This window comes from Camelina sativa, chromosome 3 (genome assembly GCF_000633955.1).
Source record: "Camelina sativa cultivar DH55 chromosome 3, Cs, whole genome shotgun sequence".
Taxonomy (NCBI): Eukaryota; Viridiplantae; Streptophyta; class Magnoliopsida; order Brassicales; family Brassicaceae; genus Camelina; species Camelina sativa.
In genome coordinates this window covers 7,229,788-7,243,032 of record NC_025687.1, presented here as the reverse complement: position 1 = coordinate 7,243,032, position 13,245 = coordinate 7,229,788, and the positions used below count along the sequence as shown (strand labels likewise).

Genomic DNA, 13,245 nt, shown 5'->3' with positions numbered 1-13,245 from the left:
CCTCTGTTTGCTAATATGGATGAAAGATTACTTGACGCGATCTGTGAGAGATTAAAGCCGAGTCTATACACGGAAAGCACATACATTGTGCGTGAAGGAGACCCGGTTAACGAAATGATGTTCATAATCCGAGGTCGGTTAGAGAGTGTAACAACAGATGGAGGAAGAAGTGGTTTCTTCAATAGAGGGTTACTGAAAGAAGGAGACTTTTGTGGTGAAGAGCTTCTGACATGGGCACTTGACCCTAAAGCAGGCTCAAACTTACCTTCTTCCACAAGAACAGTGAAGGCTCTGACTGAAGTAGAGGCTTTCGCTCTTGAAGCTGAAGAGCTGAAGTTTGTAGCAAGTCAGTTTAGGAGACTTCATAGTCGACAGGTTCAACAAACTTTTAGGTTTTATTCTCAGCAATGGAGAACTTGGGCTTCTTGCTTCATCCAAGCTGCTTGGCGTCGCTATTCGAGAAGGAAAAACGCTGAACTGAGACGCCTTGAAGAAGAAGAAGAAGAAGAAATGGGTTATGATGAAGATGACTATGATGACGAAAGTGACAAGAGGCCTATGCTTATCACTAGAAGTGAGTCTTCTTCTAGGCTGCGTTCAACGATATTAGCATCAAGATTTGCTGCTAATGCTTTGAAAGGGCACAGAAGAAGGACCTCAGATAGTTCAAAGAGCTTGCTGAATCTGCAAAAGCCTCCGGAACCTGATTTTGGTGCCGAGTAATCCAATTCTTGTGCAGAGAGGCCAACATCAGAACAGAGACTTTATAATTGATTTATACACATAAATTCTATATATAGATCTTGTTTCAGAAACTGTAAGATTATCTACACGAGAGCCAATGATCCTTCAAAGACCTGCATTGCATTTTTAACAGTTTCTATCTCGATATCTGCTAGTTTCCCGGTCTTCGAAGCAACAATTACACAATTGTTCTTCTCTTCTGCGTATGGTACGAAGAGCTTCCCTTTCTCTTCTGAGGAGAACAACCCAATACTGAAAAAAAAGAAGCACACAAATGTCAATTCTTGAATAAATTGTTCACTCTTTTATCTTAATCAGATAGTTTCACCTCGGTTTGTCTCGCGCATTAGCTAATTGAAGCGCAGCTGTATTTGTAGCAATAACTCCAGCAGAATCGTTTATCAGAGCAGCCAACTAAGTAGGATCAAGAAAATGATACAAGTCAGATCAGTATATTCAACTTTGTTTATAATTGATAACAATTAGACAGATCAGCATACATACCTGTCCTGGTGTTGTGATGAACACCATAGATGTATCATCACCCACAAAATCTTCAACGTTTTCTCTCTCTTTCTCATGAGGAATCACAAAGAGCGGTTTGTATCCCCTGGCATTTTCCAGAATCATGTCTCAGAGGAAATTTCAATCTCATCGAAACAAAAACATTACATTATGAAAAGGTGTATAGTTAGTTACCTAATTCCCTGATGGAAAAAAAAAAAAAAAGTTACCTTATTCCCTTTACAATCTTAGCCCATTTTTCAAGTGAAAGTAAACTATCACTATCTCCTTTTGATTGCATTGATGCCTTTGAATCTGATTCAATCCCATGAATTACTATAAACTTCCCTGTGGCTGCTCCAGCATTCCTGTACTTCTCAGCCACAACCTCTTTCAATTTCCGCGAAATTGATACTCTAAGTGGCAGCACAGGAGTCCTTGGAACACTCCTAAACGGTCTTCCTAACCAATCTTCCATCTGATCATACCTGAACCCATCCACATTCATTTAATACTGTCGAAAAAAATATGCAATTACGTCGGTTTCAAGGAACTCACATGCTATAACCTAATTCTGAAAGGTTGGTATTTTCTGCGGTAAAAGTTTCAGACAGCATCAGACCAGCTCCAGCAGAGTTAACATTCGGGTAAATGTAACTAACTCTGTCTCGAGCCGTTGTCATGAACAAAAACGCTGCGTGGCCTAACCCTGCGAGCTTAGTGGACAGAATCATGTCATAGTACCTTCCCTGAAACATGACTTCAAGAAAAGTTAGTTAACTAGTCTTCTAACGGAAAGATATTAAACAAAGATTGAAAAGTTTGTAAAAGTTACAAACTTTGAGAATTCCGATCATGTCAGTGTATTCAGCTGGTTCAGGCCAATGATCATCAGGATCATACACATTTGCCCATCTGACGTTTTTGTTTAACTCAAATGTTTGTTTTCCTCTTTCAGTCGTTAGTACATCTACCTGAACACCAGGATACCTTACAAAAACAACATGAAACGTACGGACAATGTTCTGCATTACACACAACTTAAGGTTTTTGAAAAGGTCAAACTGGAGTCTGGAGAAAGTGTTTATTCAATGTTACCTGTCTTTGAGTAGCTGAATAGTGGGGAAAAAGAGTAAATTCTCGTAAACGCCACCGGAGATAACGCAGCAACAACGTCTAACATCTCCTCTGATTTTCAACGGCAAAGAAGCGAGCTCTACGGTGTAACCCTTGGGAAACTTCAAGAAACCGTAAGGGTTATCAGGATTATCCGGTGGTCGTGGATCCTCGTCTTGCTTCCCGTCGACAAACAAGGACCCGTATTCGTTATCCGGGTCTTCACCGCTATCAAACGGGTCGAGCCATTCGTTCTTCTTCTTCTTGAGATTGACGGAAACATCGGAGGATCTCGAAGTAAGGCGAGTTTGAAGAAATACGAGTGGTTTGGTAGTGGGAAACGGCGGCGTATTGAAGAATGGTGAAATGGGTTTGGGTAACAGAGGAAGTGAAGCCATTAGAGAGAGAGAGAGAGGTCTCTTGAGCCAAAGAAACAAAGTTTTGGATTTTTAAATGTTGTTTGTGAAAGAAAAGAGATAAGCGGGTCCCTTTTGTAGCTATTTTCCGACCGTAGAAGAAAATTCTCATTTAATTATATTTTTTTGGTTATAGCAAATTGGCAATTACTTACAAAATAAATATTCTCTGTTCAATTAATTAAAAACTTTTGTCTTGATAATGATATCGCACGCGCAAAACATTCCTTATTGCAGAAGCATTAATTAAACAAGTACTGTAGTAACTTTACAGTAAGCAATCTCAGATTAAAACCCAATTTTAATTCAAGTCGGGTTGAGGCAATAAATTACCCGTTTCATTGTCGGGTCGAGGAACAAAAGATCAGAAAAAAGGCGGAAGAACCAAAATGTGACGTGTTAAGCGGTGACTGGTGAACGACCTTTTCTTCTCGTCTCTCTCTCTCTCTCTCTCTCTCTCTCTCTCTCTCTCTCTCTCTCTCTCTCCGATTTGATTCGTTTCGTCTTCGATCAGAAAAAGCTTCCTTCTTTATTTTTTTCCCTGAAGTCAAAAAGGGTTTTTTTTTTTTTTCTTCACTGTTCAAAGATTTTATTTTGTTTGTGTGTGTGTATGTGTTTCCTCAGCTTCTCTCATTGTATTCTAACCATACTTTTAGTTTCTCGTGAACAAAGCAAGTAACTTGGCTTTGTTTTGCTAGAAGATTCCTCAAAATAAGATATTTAGCGGTGACCAAAAAAAAAAAAGGTTATCGTTTTGGGTGCTAATGTAGCTGTAAAGTCTAGGGCTTTTGATAGATAATCTCTTGAAATTGGTTTCGATACTGTTTAAATTACCAATTTTGATTCTAGTTGTGATCTAGTGTTAGATCTGTAGTTGTGAGATTTTTTTTTTGTAAGAATCGGGTCAATGTCTGTTCCACCTCGATTCCGGTCCGCGGATTCCGGTGAACGAGAATTCCGATCAGTTCTTGGTCCAACAGGAAACAAGCTGCAGAGGAAACCACCGGGGATGAAACTGGAGAAGCCGATGATGGAGAAGACCATCATCGAGTCAAAAGATGAGAAAACGAAGAAACCAACTACTCCGGCTTCGCCAAGGACGACTCTGAAGCAATGCTCGTCTCTTTGCTCCTCGCTTCTCAGAAAGAACAGTGCCTCTATGACTGCTTCGTATTCCTCTGACGCTTCTTCTTCCTGCGAGTCGTCTCCTGTGAGTGTGGCGTCTTCTTCGAGCTGTAAGAAGGTTGTGAGGAGAAGTGGAGCTGTCTCTTCCACGAGGAAGCTCAGTGTTGGGAAGGAAGAGGAGAAAGTTGCTGGTGATTGCTTTGCTGATGGGCGTAAAAGGTGTGCTTGGATCACACCTAAAGCTGGTAAGAATCAAACTTTCACCTATCAGTCTCACCTATTTCATAATGCGAGAGTTTTTTGACTTTAGATGTAGAATGAACAAGAATTTGAATGTGAGATTGAGTTTGACCTGATTTTCTGAATCAGTGAAAGAGTCGATGAAGTTATCTGGTTTAATCAATGAGACTGATTTTAGACAAGGAGATAGGTGTTTTTTGTTTGATCTAATCATTGTCTTTTGTATGATTATAGTGAAGTAACACAATGGTCAACGAAATGCTTGAATTGTTCTGTACTTTGTCCAGTGAGCAGTGTGTAGATAATTTGTTACATAACTTATGTAGTATAGCTTGTCCTGAAGTTTCCTTCTAGATGTTTTAACTTCTCATTGTTGAAGATATCTAACTTCCATGCTAAGAGGCGCTTGCCAGTACTCTTTGTTGATCTCTTATATCCCATATCTTTCTCTGCTGTAGTTGAATAATAATGTTGTGTTCTTCTTTCTTGTAAAGACCCATGCTATGTTGCTTTCCACGACGAAGAATGGGGAGTTCCTGTACATGACGACAAGTACGTGGTATCCTCAACTCTTTTCCTTTTATCAGAGATGCTCTCTGACTCTCTGTAAATTATAAGAGTCTCTTATCACTTGGTTAAATTTTGTAGGAAGCTTTTCGAGTTATTATGCCTCTCTGGTGCTCTAGCTGAACTCGCCTGGACCGATATTCTCTCCAGAAGACAATTACTCAGGTAGCCATACCAAGTTCTTTGTAATCCGAATTTGAAATCGCAGTATGAACTTCTGATACCAAGCTAGTAGTAGTTCTGATCTCTCAGATTGCTTTATTTGCTTCTTACTTGAAAACAGGGAAATTTTCATGGACTTCGATCCAGTTGCTGTTTCTGAATTGAATGACAAAAAGTTAATAGCGCCTGGCACTGCTGCCATTTCCTTACTATCAGAGGTCAAGATACGGTCAATCCTCGATAACTCACGCCATGTGCGCAAGGTAAACATTACTTAAACTCACACTTACTGATCTATATTAGTCAAAAAAACTTATTAACTCCTCTAAATGTGACAATCTCTCTGGCTGCTGAACTTTTTTAACTTAAATACAGATTATAGCTGAATACGGATCCTTTAGGAAGTACATGTGGAACTTTGTGAACAACAAGCCTACACAGAGCCAATTCAGGTATCAACGGCAAGTCCCAGTGAAGACATCAAAAGCTGAGTTTATAAGCAAAGATCTAGTACGCAGAGGTTTTCGCAGCGTTAGTCCAACGGTTATATACTCATTCATGCAAGCAGTTGGGCTCACAAACGATCATCTCATAGGGTGCTTCAGATACCAAGACTGTTGCGTAGATGCAGAGACGATAACAACAACCAAGGCCAAGAAGAAGAACGAGCGAGAGTGACATAGAAGAGCAATTTCTGAAAACAAGCTAATTAACGTATTTGAGTACCGATGTTGTTTTGCTTTGCTTTCAAAGATTATATTGACACAACGAGGTTTTGTTACGGTGAAGTGTTTTTTATTTTTCGTTGTATAGATGTTTTTTTTTTGGTAATCGGTTTAGCATAGTAGGATGTTGCCATGAACTGTTAGACCGGACGTATCTCTCTGAATCGATTACATGCTACGTTTTAAGTTCTCTATTAACCAAATAATTTACATCTAGGTATTGTCGAATGGAGTACACATTTATGGTCTATGATGCTTTATGCTTAACTTTAGAGAAGGAGAAACTGTATTCGTCAAGTTACATCATTTAAAATTTTTAAGAAAAAAGTAATTTGATCTTAGATTGTTTTTTATTACCGAATTGTAAAAGAAAAAAAATAACATTCTTGATGAATAACGGCCGTGCATTGTGGACGTCGAATTCATCTTTGGGCATATTCTTTTAGTTCACTTGTGATTTTCTGACATTTGTAATTGAAACCAATGGTTCGTGTGTGTTATATAGCCTTTGGGGTATGGTAGGCATCTTATAGTCAATTACATGAGAAGTCTCTCAACAAAGAAGTACAAAACTATCAATCTATATGATTTTTTCCTCAGCTATTATTTCCTCATATATACTCGATAAATTGAAGAGCTATATTATACTACAAAATTAGGTGTCCGTGAATCTTGATATGGCGTCAATGAAATTTTTGACGTGTCGATTATAAAATAGAAACAAGTATAGAGTGTTGTTGTTGACTATCGAATCTTTACCAAAATAAAAAAAAAGTGGGATGGATGGATGGTGATAGATCCCACTTCGCATAGATCCTGACCACGCGCACTTCCTTGTGGGACTCCATCTTTTTACCGTTAAGGTAACCATTTTACAATCTCTTCTTCTTTTGTTAATCTGTTTTCAATTTGGATACTTAGGTAGTGAACTTTTCTAATACGAATTGGCTTTTTGCTATTACTAGTCTGTTAAGCTGATGAATAGATCTCGAAAGTTTTTTTTTACGTAACATTCATCTACTGTTAGTTTTATATAAAATGATCTGAATCAGTTTTTCCTACGTATTTAACTTCCCTAATTTAACAAATGGAAGAAAGAGGGAATTTGTGGTAAATTTGTGATACATTATCGAAATATCCACACATGTATTTGTAGATTGCTGATGCATTCATTTATCAAATTCTTCCCCCAAAAAAAAAGTAGTTTTGGCAATTGCATTAATGAAATAAAGAAACATATTTTTAGTGAGAATTCATTACCCAAAAAAGAAGAAGAGATTTTTTTATTTTTTGACTGAAAACAAGAAAGAGATTTTAACTTTCTTTTAATTAATTTGTCTCTTACATTTGACCAAAACACGTGTATATGTATCTCTGCATATTTTTTTTCAGTTGTAGACAGAGAGAGAGAAGAGAGAAAGGCGATGGCGGCTGCAACAGCAAGTGGGGGCAACACAAGTTTCTCAAACTCTCCTCTCATCGAAAACTCTGATTCTAATCAGATTGTTGTCCCTGAGGTCTTTCTCTTTTTTTTTTCCTTTAAATGGCTTTCGAAGTTCGAAGTGGACAAGAAGTTTTTTTTTTTTTTTAAGGATTCAGTGACTTGTTGGTTTTAATATAATGTTTAGTTTCTTTAATTTATAACATGCAGAAGAAGAGTTGGAAAAACTTCTTCTCATACTTAGGCCCTGGCTTTCTCGTCTCAATTGCTTACATTGATCCTGGAAACTGTAAGATTCCACTTCTGTAGATACTATACATAATTCATAAAAGTACATGTGTAACGCTTTAAATTTACACAGAAACACAAAAACTATGCTTATTTGTTGTTGTTGTTGTTACAGTTGAGACTGATTTGCAATCAGGAGCTCAATACAAGTATGAGGTGCGTTACATAATCAGGAGCTCATAAAAGTGTAACCTTTACGTTCTTTGTCTTTGTTGGTTCTGATTACTCGTTTCTTCGTCACATTAAACAGTTACTCTGGATCATATTGGTGGCTTCATGTGCAGCTTTGGTGATTCAGTCTCTTGCTGCAAATCTTGGTGTCGTCACAGGTTTAAATCCAAAATATACAGAACAAAGTCCTTCTTCTATTCTAGTCTAGTTTTTATATACATCAATCAATCAATGTGTGATCGCAGGGAAGCACTTAGCAGAGCATTGTAGAGCTGAATACTCCAAAGTTCCAAACTTTATGTTATGGGTAGTAGCTGAAATCGCTGTAGTCGCTTGTGACATTCCTGAAGGCATGTGTTTTCTTACTTTTGTTGCAGTGATGATGGGAGTATTCTCATTATGTTAAGTTTATCAAACAAATGGTGATTAATGAATCAATCAATCATTGGTTTTCTTTGTATACAGTAATTGGAACAGCATTTGCTTTAAACATGCTTTTCAATATCCCAGTTTGGATTGGTGTTCTTCTCACTGGACTTAGTACATTGATTCTTCTAGCACTTCAACGATATGGGGTATCTACTTTTACATTTGTTATGTTTTTTTACTCTTTATCTGTTTCATGTGGCTTTCTAATCTGTATTTTGGTTGTTTTTTATATCCTTACAGATTAGGAAGCTCGAGTTCTTGATCGCGTTTCTTGTGTTCACTATTGCTCTATGCTTCTTTGTTGAGATTCATTACTCAAAACCAGATCCTAAAGAGGTCCTCTATGGTCTCTTTGTTCCTCAGTTAAAGGGTAATGGTGCAACTGGTTTAGCGATCTCTCTCCTAGGTGCCATGGTTATGCCGTAAGCAACTCTCTGTCTCTCTTTCCCTCTCAACGAAACTACGAAAATTCTCATCTGTTTTTGCTTTGCTTCACAGGCACAATCTCTTTCTCCACTCTGCTTTAGTTCTCTCTAGAAAGATTCCTCGTTCAGTGCCCGGCATCAAGGTAACTAATCCCCTATATCATACATACATTCTCTTGGTCGGTCGTTATGAGTTCTTAAGTTCCTCATTTTCATTTACAGGAAGCTTGTCGGTATTACTTGATCGAAAGCGGATTAGCACTTTCTGTGGCATTTCTCATAAATGTCTCTGTGATATCAGTGAGTGGTGCAGTATGTAATGCCTCAGATTTAAGTCCAGAAGATCGAGCGAGTTGCGAAGATTTGGATTTAAACAAAGCTTCATTTCTACTAAGGGTAAATGCATGAATCCAATAGGTTTTGGTTCAACTTATAGCACAAGTTTTCACAAGATTATAGATATATAGACATTGCTTTCTTCTTGTGGTCTCACAGAACGTTGTGGGAAAATGGAGCTCAAAGATATTTGCAATTGCGTTGCTTGCTTCTGGTCAGAGTTCAACAATAACCGGAACATATGCAGGACAATACGTTATGCAGGTATGACCAAATCCTAGATAAATGCTCCTAAGTCCTAACTTGTGTCTAAATCTTGTTACTGCTCTTTTTTTTTTCACAGGGGTTTCTTAATTTAAGACTACAACCATGGCTCAGAAACTTCTTAACAAGATGCTTAGCTATAATCCCAAGTTTGATCGTTGCTCTCATAGGTGGCTCAGCTGGTGCTGGAAAGTTAATCATCATTGCCTCGGTATAACCCCTCAGTAACTCAAATCCAATCTCTGAATCATATATACATTCTTAACATTAATCATCTTATAATCTGTTTGCAGATGATCTTATCCTTTGAACTCCCATTTGCTTTAGTCCCACTTCTCAAATTCACAAGCAGCAGAACCAAAATGGGCTCACACGCCAATTCACTTCTGGTAATAAATCAACTTCACTTCTCTTTATATATCAGTAACATCGACAAAATTTAACTAATCCTGCGGTTTTTGCGTAGATTTCAGCTGTGACTTGGATCATTGGTGGACTTATTATGGGAATAAACATATACTATATAGTAAGCAGCTTCATCAAGCTGCTTCTCCACAGTCACATGAAGCTTGTAGCCATTGTCTTCTTAGGACTGCTTGGATTCTCGGGCATTGCCCTTTACTTAGCTGCCATTGGTTACCTTGTTCTCCGTAAAAACAGAGAGTCCTCCACACAGTATCTCCCTTCTGATAACTCTCAGACCGCAGAAACACTTCCTAGCGAAGACATTGTGAACATGCGGTTACCTAATAGAGTAGCAGGCGACTTAAGTTGAAGACATATAATATAAGATGGAAGAAACATTGTTTACTTATTGTGATCTATTACATAGATTAAACATGACTTGGTGTAATCTATTACATAGATTAAACATGAAGCCTTTTCTACAAAATCCATCAAAACGGTTTGGCTAAAGATCCGAGCATATAGATTCATAACCAGATCACAATACATTTTGAAACAGAGGCTTAACATAACCAGAGACAAGAAACAAAGATCAGTTTCTTGTTTTTTTTTTTTTCAATGATAAAACAAAAGTAATATCAATGGCTTAGGATACTGAGGGAATAAGCTTTTCAAGAACCGATCTTGATGCCGTTTTCGATGGATTCTTGTGAAGTTGAAGGAGGGGGAGGAGGAGGAAGGTGACCTTTCTCTTGCAAGCTCTTGACTGTGTCGTAGAGGCTTTGCTTAGTGGATGTGAACTCTAAGCCTAAGTCCTTAATCTTTTGGTTAGTGAATTTGTATGGCTTGGCTCTAGGGTTCTTCTCGTCCTTGCACCTGAAAACATTATTACACAAGTCAAACATCGTCGTTACTTACCACAATCTTTTGTTTTACTTGGGTCAATTATTTGGGCATTTGGCACTATCTTAGTTGAACATTATTCACTCTAAAGCGACGGAATTGTCTAATTAAAGTCAGACAAAGAGCAAAGACTAGCTCCATTACAACTACCGTTTCTTTTCGACTCATATTACGTTGTGTGTTGTGTATATCATCTTATGGTTTCAATAGTATCAACGTCAGCGGTTGGTGAGGAGTGGACTTGGACTTATGCCTTATATGGTGTGAGTTGTTGGGTATACCAACTTTCACCACAAACGATCAAAAAAGGATCATGGGACCAAACTCACAGCCATCATTGGTTTTATTATCAAAGTCAGTGATATCAAAAAAGAAAAGAGATAAAAAGAAGAAAAGAAACATTCTCACATGGTCAGTAAATAAAGAAATTGTATGTACTTTTTGTTTTTGTTTTTTGACGGTAAAAAGCTATGTCAAATTAGCGAAGACGCTCTAAGTGACGTCAGATTCTCGTCATAATCAGCTTTAAGTGTTCATATGTTTACTGATTAGTGTTGGTGACGACTGACGACTTATTCTTATTAATGTACACTAAACCTGACGCCTGTGGGTATGCATTTGTATAAAAAAAAGTCTTAATACCAATAAGAAAAATGATAGTTATATAAAGCAGAGTACTTGAGACCGGTCATTGCTTAATTGATACACAAGACCTAACATCGTGACTAAAAATACTACGTTATCTGCTTTTTTTGTTTTCATTTTTACTCCAGTGTGAAATCATGCATCTATGAGGTTACTAGGCGTTATTGATGCATGGGTGCCAAGTGTATCATCATTCGTCCTAAATAGCTGATACTACGAGATGGCGTGCACACATTAAATTGGATTTGTCGTTTCAAATGAGTAGAAAATTAAATATATATTGGATCACATTAATTATAATGCTTGATATCTTTCAAGTTGGTTATGTTTCAAATGGATTATGTTTTATCACTTTCTAAAAGTTTTCAATTTTATAATATGATTCTCGTTTCAATGTAAAAAACTAACCTTAAATTTGTAAACTCTTAACCGACATTAGTTAGAAAAGATTGGAATGCTAAAAGCAAAGTTTTACTTACTTGGTGGGAAGTGGATACTCCGGGAATAGCTTAGCCAGAATCTCAACAACTTCACCACGGTGAAGTGCGCTCTCGGCAAGGAGATAACGCCCGGAGGCCGATGGTGCCTCATAGACCAGAACATGAGCCAGCGCGACATCGCGAACATCCACATAAGCCTGAGTCAAGTTAGCGTAAGTCTTAGCCGAGCCGGTTAGGTATTTGAGGACGTGGAAGAGACTGGCGTTGATCGTCGGCTGTAATGGGGGTCCAAGAACAAGCACCGGATTCAACACCACCAAGTCAACACCTTTCTCTTTTGCTGTCTCCCACGCCGCTTGTTCTGCCACCATCTTACCGTAACAATACCAATTCTACAAAAATACATTCAAATTTCAAATAATAAATATATTTTTACATTAAAACCGAAGCACAAGAAAAAAAGAGTGTTGAAAGGCTTAATTATATTAGTAATTATATTAGTAAAAGCAAAAAATATTAAAGAAAGCAAGAAGACCTTGGTGTTTTTGCAGAAGTCAAGATCACTCCAACAACTTTCGTCAACGACTGCGTCAGGGTCACGGTTAGGGTCCATGTAGACGGCACCAATAGAGGAAGTGATGACAACACGCTTAACCTTAGCTTCAGCCGCAGCATTAATGACGAACTTGGCTCCGTTCACAGCCGGCTCAACCATTTGCTCCTGAAGATTAATAATTAATCATATTCATTGATCTGCCTTCCAACATTCCCCAAAAATTATAACCATTTTTTCTTCATTTTGAAGTCTTTTCATGCAATAAATAAAATTCATTACAAGAAAACAAAGATAATGATTTTCTCGGATGTTTCAACAATGACCAATACGGCAATACCCACTAAAGAACAATAATGCAAGAAATTTCAACCTTTCATCATACGATATATCTTTTAATAAATTTAAATAATAATCATGATTTATTTTATTGCATGAAATCAGCTCCACTACCATTTTATATCATACTTATTTTATTTCGTGAAGGTCCTTAACTTTAATTAATTCTCTCTGTAAGCCACAGAAAGTGCAAGAAGGATATAGAAAATCCCACAAGAAAATACTTACGGGATCGTCAGTGACCGGAGAAGCCGTATGAAAGACGCCGTCGCAACCATCAACCGCCGCCTTAAGAGCTTCGTAGTCTTGAAGATCTGCTTTGCACAGGACCAGTCTCTCCTTTGCTCCTTCTAGTTCTCTCAAATGTGTATTCTTCGGATCATCTTCAAGAAAATAATAATAATAAACTTTAAAACAAATCCCAATTGTCAATACAACAAATAATAAAATTGACCTTATTAAGAACTTAGATTATGGTTTATATATATAATGAGTAAGAAACGAATATAATATATCGGACCTGGATTCCGTACGGTTCCTTTGACTGTGTAGCCTCTCTCAAGAAGTGACTTAACTATCCAAGAAGCGATGTATCCACCGGCTCCGGTGACGCATACGGTTTTTCCGGCCGGTGATGTTTCGTCGACTGGCATATTTTTCGGTGATCGAAAGAAAGTATAGGAGCTTAAGTGTTGTGAGAAGAGAATGCGTAGTTACAAATTGAGTTACGTTTCGTATATATAAAGACCGAAAAGGTAAGTTATCTTTATATTTACACACTTGCCAAGTTTCACCTAACCTAACAATGGTAATTATATGTTTTGTCTATATTTTTATTCGCATTATCTTAGAAAAAGTATAACTATAACTTTTATTTTTGAAAACAAAATTTATAGAAAGAGGGGTTGGTGGAGGAAGAAGAAACATTTGGAACTATATACCTCCTTTTTTAAATAAAAAAATGTTATCTTTAGACAAACTCATAATCTTGGACAATATATTTAGAT

At 37.5% G+C, this 13,245-nt stretch overlaps 4 protein-coding genes across 4 annotated transcripts; 2 read left to right on the top strand and 2 right to left on the bottom strand.

Annotated features, from left to right (window-relative positions):
• Positions 747–2,810, bottom strand: LOC104774841 (photosynthetic NDH subunit of subcomplex B 1, chloroplastic). The gene is made up of 7 exons (XM_010499266.1): positions 2,347–2,810; positions 2,088–2,238; positions 1,807–1,997; positions 1,479–1,736; positions 1,249–1,354; positions 1,073–1,158; positions 747–996 (listed from the first exon to the last, which is right to left on the bottom strand). The coding sequence occupies exons 1-7, from the start codon at positions 2,760–2,762 to the stop codon at positions 828–830; spliced, it is 1,377 nt and encodes a 458-aa protein (XP_010497568.1). The 5' UTR covers positions 2,763–2,810; the 3' UTR covers positions 747–827.
• LOC104774814 (DNA-3-methyladenine glycosylase 1-like) lies at positions 3,688–5,788 on the top strand. The gene is made up of 5 exons (XM_010499254.2): positions 3,688–4,150; positions 4,640–4,697; positions 4,794–4,877; positions 4,996–5,137; positions 5,250–5,788. The coding sequence occupies exons 1-5, from the start codon at positions 3,688–3,690 to the stop codon at positions 5,550–5,552; spliced, it is 1,050 nt and encodes a 349-aa protein (XP_010497556.1). The 3' UTR covers positions 5,553–5,788.
• LOC104774783 (metal transporter Nramp6) lies at positions 6,956–9,902 on the top strand. Its single transcript, XM_010499238.2, has 13 exons — positions 6,956–7,116; positions 7,251–7,329; positions 7,444–7,484; positions 7,579–7,657; positions 7,745–7,849; positions 7,965–8,074; positions 8,169–8,350; positions 8,427–8,496; positions 8,576–8,749; positions 8,849–8,953; positions 9,033–9,164; positions 9,247–9,342; positions 9,420–9,902. Exons 1-13 carry the CDS (start codon positions 7,024–7,026, stop codon positions 9,726–9,728), a joined length of 1,575 nt encoding a protein of 524 aa, XP_010497540.1. The 5' UTR covers positions 6,956–7,023; the 3' UTR covers positions 9,729–9,902.
• LOC104774803 (cinnamoyl-CoA reductase 1) lies at positions 9,785–13,120 on the bottom strand. Its single transcript, XM_010499247.1, has 5 exons — positions 12,759–13,120; positions 12,467–12,621; positions 11,882–12,067; positions 11,386–11,738; positions 9,785–10,234 (listed from the first exon to the last, which is right to left on the bottom strand). Exons 1-5 carry the CDS (start codon positions 12,889–12,891, stop codon positions 10,030–10,032), a joined length of 1,032 nt encoding a protein of 343 aa, XP_010497549.1. The 5' UTR covers positions 12,892–13,120; the 3' UTR covers positions 9,785–10,029.